A 6000-nucleotide genomic window follows, 5' to 3' on the forward strand; every position below is an offset into this window, starting at 1 on the left:
GCTGCCCAGCCTTCCACTGCCTCTGCACCCGCGTTTACGGGAAACAGAAACCATCGGGCGGGCGTCACGGGTGTTCTCATCTTAGCTGGTGTGACCCGTGCTCCGGTGAACGTCTCGTACTGACACCTGCACGCACAGGCCTGTCTGATGTTTGGACGTGTCACTGCTAAAAGGAAAGACGGATATCTATGCCCTGTTAGTTTTTATAGATATTTCCAAGCCACGCACCTGCCTATGATTATTGAACATGCCTGTTTTCCCATAACCTCACCAATGCGGTGCATTATCGACATGTGTTATCTTTCCCAATCCAGGGGAAATCGGCATCTGATTGTTGTTTGAAATTGGGTTCCTTTAATTATGAACGAGGTTGAGTATAATTTTTCTGTTGCGAGCGGCATTAGGTTGAATTCCAAAATCCGGCCATGAGGTTTAAGCCCCCCAGAAATGTCCTTGCTGGATCTCTGCTGGGCCTCTGGGGACAGAGGTGATGATACCTGTGTGAGCAGCAGTCTCTCGACAACCTGGGGGGCCGGCTGTAGCGGAAGGAACCCCTCAAGTAACCTCCGTCATGTTTGTTCCCTTTTTCACTGGGCGACAGGCTGTCTGGGTGGCTGTTCGCCTGCCTTTCACATATGCGGGCCCGGAGCCGGGCGCCTGGAGAGGCTGAGAGTGAGGCCGGGCTCCTTCGCCTCTCCTGCCAGTGCCCCCACAGGGAGCCCCTAGCCTCTGCTCACTCTTTCTCATCCGTTGCTTCATTAAGTAAAGATCTGTGAAGCAGAGCCACTTGGTGCGCGTGCTGTGGTAGGACCTGAAGCTATACAGAAGCCAATCCACTTGCGCACGGAATTTTAAATTATAAGGGAGGAGAAAGACAAGCGAACGGGTAATTACAGCATAGCGTGATCAGTACTGTGACAGGGAAAGGACAATCTATGGGGCACGAAACCCGCCAGGAAGTTGCAGGAAGCCTTCCTGCAGGAAGTGACTTTGGAGCTGAGACCATGAGAAGGAGCCAGGAGACGTGGGAGGTGGTGATGTCCTGGAAGAAACCAAGACGTTCTCCCGGGTGTAACCATCGTGTAACCATAGTTACACTGAACCATGGTGTAGCCGTGCATGCCGGGTGGTGGGAGGGATTCCAGGCCCAGATCCCGAGGGCTTCCCTGGCCTGCCTGTGCCCGGGAGTCGTTCGGTGGCATGGTCAGGCTTGAGGTGATGAGGTGAGAGCCCTGGCTGTAGTGAGCGTGGAAGTCTGGGGACCCGGGATTGGCCTCAGGCAACCACAGGGCGACACCCCTAGCTCTCCTTTACCGCAAAGCTGGGCAACCTGGCCTGAGATGTCCCCCAAAGTCCTAACCAGGGTCCCGAGGGAAGGACAGCAATGGGCTGCCGCCAGGGATGATGGGAGACCAGGAGCCTGAGAGCTCCGTTGTTGGCTTTGTAGCTGATCTTGCAAGGAGTGTCACCAAACGTCCCCTGACAGCCACCCATAAGGCAGTCCTGCTCCTTAAGACGAAATAAGCTGTACCCAACAAAAGACCTCTCGCTTCTCGGAGGAAACCCTTTCGGTCCCTTTTCCCAGCGTTGGCAGACAGCATTCCTGCCACAAGCCCAGGAGTTCAGGAAGAAGGAAAGACAAGTGTGCTTTCGAGATGATTTTGGCAATCCTTATTTATTGCTGTCCGAGCTCATAAAACATAGTGCTTAGTCGTCTTGGCAACTGGGGTACCCATTTGAAAAATAATTACTGCCTTCTTTGAAATGACTTTGCCTCCTCATTAAAACCTCGAGCCTGGGATGCTAAAGGGACATCGCCCATACAGTGCCCCGTGCGCACCCGGCTAACCTCGTTGGCGAAGGCAAAATTAGATAGTGTTTTAACAGCCAGCCGTGATGCTAAGGAAAGCAGCGGCCTGCGAGTCGGCCAGGCACACCGTCTCTGAACTGGCCCTAGCCACGGCGGAGATACAGCGGCAATCGATAGCGACGTGTCCCCGCGGCACTCTGCCAGCCTCCGTGGCAAGCTGCTCGTTAAGCGGTGCTGCCGTGCTCCTGTCCGGGGTCTCCCGGGAGCTCCCGTTTACCCGGGCGGGCGGACCAGGGATCGGTGGGCTCCCCACGCCGCCGACTTCCCACTCTCTTCTGGCGGCCTCGTCTGCTGTTGGCACCTTTCCCAAGGAGGGGCCCTGGGTGAAAAGCCTGACCCCGGATGCGAGAGGTGGGGCGTTTCCATCTCCGTCCCAGCGGCCTCTGCCACGACCAAGCTCCCCACCCCGCCTGCTTCCTCCCCTCCCCGTTGCTGGCGCTTCCCGTTTCCCAATTCCGTTTGCGTCGAGCATTTGCTGCGAGCGAGCGAAGGCAGGGGGATCGATTCGGTGCCGGCCCGCGACAGCACGCCGCGGCGCCCTCGCTCGGGGTTCGGCACCCCCGAAGGCCCTTCCGCATCCTTGCAGAGTGACCGGCGTAGGTCGGCAGGGGCTCTCCTCCAACCAGTGACTCTGGGATCAGGGACTCGTCCGGCTCAGGCTGACCCCACGCCCACGAGCGGCTCCGATGTTCTCCAAGGCAGGGGAAGAGAAAGCATGGGGCCAGCCTGAGCGACGCCGGCCCAGCAGGGACACTGTCCTCGCCCAGGCCCGCTGGCCGGAACTGGTCACGGGACCCCCAGCCCAGTGCCGCGGGGGAGCGCGAGGAGTCTTTGTCAGGGCGCCGTGGCTGCACCGGGCACTGAGCCAGCCGCCTTCGAACTCCCGACACGGAGGGACGGGGAGGCACGGGCCCTGCGCCTGAGGACATCGCAGCACAGCTCGGGGCGGGGTCCGACCCGCGGCAGAAACGCAGCTCGTGCCCCCACGGCGGAGGTGACTGCGTCAGCAGGAGCCGGAGGAGGAGAGGGCGGGACAAAGGGAGCGTCTCCGGGAAGACGTGATGCTCGTGATGCTCACGCTCGGGTCTCGGGGGAAGAAGAAGAGAGTTCGCCAGAGGGACCCGACGGGGAAAAGCACGTCACCAGGGAGGGCTCGGCGCGTGTCTGCGCGACCTCGGCCTCACCTATGAGCCCCTTGGATGGTTCGCCACTGAATAAAGCCCCCCCACCGCCCTCTCTGGGCACAGCACTGACAGCCTGCAAAGAAATTCATTTCTGGAAGCCTCCCCCCGCTAAGTGTCAGAAAACAGACTGACCGCGAATCCCTAAGATGGCCCGCGGCCTGTGCTGGGGCTTGATTTGAATTGGCTCAGGGAGTGAACAGTCGGTGAGGTGCCATCACACGGAGACGCTGCCGGGGGCTCGCTGTCCCCGGACGGGGCCGCTAGCGGCTGCGGCCAGCCCCCGCCCAGCCCTGCCGGTCCCAGGATCGCCGTGGGGTGAAATCGGGCGGGGGGGGGGGGTCAGGTGTGGGGAGGCTGCATGTTACTGGCTGTGTCTTACCCAGCTGCACGAGAAGTTTGCCTCCCAACAGGAAGTCATCCTGGACCCCCGTGTGTGAAAGGGGGCACCGTGAGTGACCACCGGCGTGGTCTGTTTGACTCACCCAAGAGGGCCTCGCATGGTGTTTTTTAGAGCCTTTAAAAATGAGTTGTCGACATTTTAAAAAATCTGAAAAATTTGCATAAAAATCCAGATTTCTGATACTCGGAAGACATCAGAAACTCTGGCACCCCCATACTGGGCACCCCTTTGAAGCCACAGTCTCCGCCACTCCCTACTGCCCTGGCAATGCTGAGGCCAGGTGCCAGCTTTCCTTACACATGGCCCGACCCCCAGCTTCCTCAGGTGCATCCCTCCCAGGCCCAATCGTCTGTAACGCTCCGTGACTCTTCCATACGCTCAGTTTTTTCCCTCTTTTTATCTAAATATGCCTCATTCTTGAGGCCTTTTGGCAGAACCATCTACCAGTTAGAGCAAAGGTTCAAAGCCTTGGCTAAATAGCTGAATTACTTTGGGGGGAGGGGGTAAAAATCCATGCGCAGGATGCACCTGGAGGTAGGACCTAGACATCCGTCGTCTTAAAGCTCCAGGTGACTCCAGCGAGCAGCCGAGACTGAGAACGACTAAGCTAGAGCTGATAGTGCACTGGCCCGGCTCGCGAGGGGGTGAGTCCCCCGTCACTGGAGGTGGTTAAGCCGCAGTGGATGAGCGCTTTGCTGCACGCGGGGCAGGAGCGTAGCAGCAGCTGCTGTTCTGCTGGGCTCATCCGTCTCCGTGCACTCCCCCTGCCTCTGCCCCCCGGGGCCCCCCAAGCCCACTTAGCCCCACTGAGTGTGGCGAGTGCTGAGTCGGTCTAAGGGAGGGCTTCTTCTCTGATGAGCCCCAACTAGAGCATCGAGCACCCCACCCCCTGCCAGCGCACCATGCCTCCCGCGCATTAGCTGGGACCTAGCCGGGGGTGGCGTGGGGTAGTCCTGTGCCGTCCACGAGGCCAGCCACACTCCCCTGTTTGGCCTGCATTACAAAGGGGAGTGAACGTGGACTTGAAACCAGAAAGTCTGGAAGGGAGTCCTGGGGTCACCTCGGTGACCTTGGGCATGCCGCTTCTGGTCTCAGAGCCCTATTTCTGCATCCACGTCTACTAAAATCTTGCCTCATTTTCATTAAGTCGTGTGTGTGGAAGCTTGTGGCATGAGGGGCCGCTCCACTGCTTAATAAGTGGTGGCCGTCAGTCCTCTGTGAAGGGGACCTGGAATCGGTCACTCGAGTGGTCTCCACAGGTCCTAGAGTGGCAGGAGGTAGGGGAACATGTCCCTCTGCCTGGAAAGGATAAGTCACAAATTCACGGGTTTCGCTGCTGTTGTTGTTTTGTTTGCTTGTTTCTTCTGTCACCTTTTTTTCTCCCTTTTTTCCTCCAGATACTGGCTGACCAACAAAGTCCACATCAAAAGACCCACCACCGGCCTCCTGATGTACACCCTGGCCACACGTTTCTGCAACCAGATCTACCTCTATGGCTTCTGGCCCTTCCCGCTCGATCAGAACCAGAACCCCGTCAAGTACCACTACTACGACAGCCTCAAGTACGGCTACACCTCGCAGGCCAGCCCCCACACCATGCCCTTGGAATTCAAGGCCCTCAAGAGCCTGCACGAGCAGGGGGCTTTGAAACTGACGGTCGGCCAGTGCGACGGGGCCACGTAACTGGGCGCGCGGGGGGACTCAGTGGCTCACACTTCCTGCCGGCTACACCACGGGCAGATGGGAGTCGGGGTGGCACAAAATATAGAACAAGCAGGCTAGTGGTTTTCTTTGTTAAAGTGTAAAACAGTGACCAGAATATATATATATCTATATCTGCATATATATATTGACCTGAGTATTTATAACTGTGTGGTGTTCATCTAGCATTAGGCAGATAAGCCACAGGAAGGAGGTGTGGAGAACCCACCAGAATTCAGACTCGGTCCACCTTTGGGGGCAGAAGGACTTGGCATGGAAAGAAGTCAGTCCTGTGACTCTGGATGACAAGCTGCCGCCTGGGCTGGAGGGATCTTTGGGCTCATGGATGGATGGAGGGGCAGCCACCCCAGGCCTCTGAGAAATGTGGATTCCGGGTGAGCTGAGACCCAGAGGGGACAACCTGACCCAAGCCCAACGTGGTGCTGTTCACGGAGGAGACGGAGGTCGGGGCGGTCCGCTGAGCACAGGACACCAAGGGGCGGGGGCCACGTCGGAGCTGAGGGCCTTTCCACGAACTAAGACTTCAACTTCCCCCGGGATGCGCCGCGGCTGAGCCACCTGTGCCAGAAGGATCTCCGTGGTGACAGAGAGAAGGCCAGGGAAGTGCATACTCCGGCTTGGCGAGAACCACCAAGAGCCTGGGACGGCTCAGGCAGAGGACGCCACAGAGCTGGGCGGTCCCGGACGGCGTCTTTGAATAATTACGACGCTCCACCAAAGGGTCAGCCCTGCACCCCAAAACAAGGCGGAAGAGTGTTTCAGACGTGGTTGTGGGGGGTGTTCTCCAAAGCAGCCTGAGTCTGCCCGCCAAGGAGGAAGGGACC

The 6000-nt window shown here is 58.4% G+C and overlaps 1 protein-coding gene across 2 annotated transcripts in view; it reads left to right on the forward strand.

Moving 5' to 3' along the window:
- Positions 1-5628, forward strand: part of ST8SIA2 (ST8 alpha-N-acetyl-neuraminide alpha-2,8-sialyltransferase 2) — a 46169-nt gene extending 40541 nt beyond the window's left edge. For both annotated transcript variants that reach the window (XM_016151677.2, XM_016151676.2), the window contains one exon: positions 4852-5628. In XM_016151677.2, coding sequence (XP_016007163.1) covers positions 4852-5137 — 286 coding nt within the window. In that variant the 3' untranslated portion in view covers positions 5138-5628. The remainder of the gene's footprint in view (positions 1-4851) is intronic.
- Positions 5629-6000: the final 372 nt, after the last annotated feature.

This window comes from Rousettus aegyptiacus, unplaced genomic scaffold, assembly GCF_014176215.1.
Source record: "Rousettus aegyptiacus isolate mRouAeg1 unplaced genomic scaffold, mRouAeg1.p scaffold_m13_p_14, whole genome shotgun sequence".
Taxonomy (NCBI): Eukaryota; Metazoa; Chordata; class Mammalia; order Chiroptera; family Pteropodidae; genus Rousettus; species Rousettus aegyptiacus.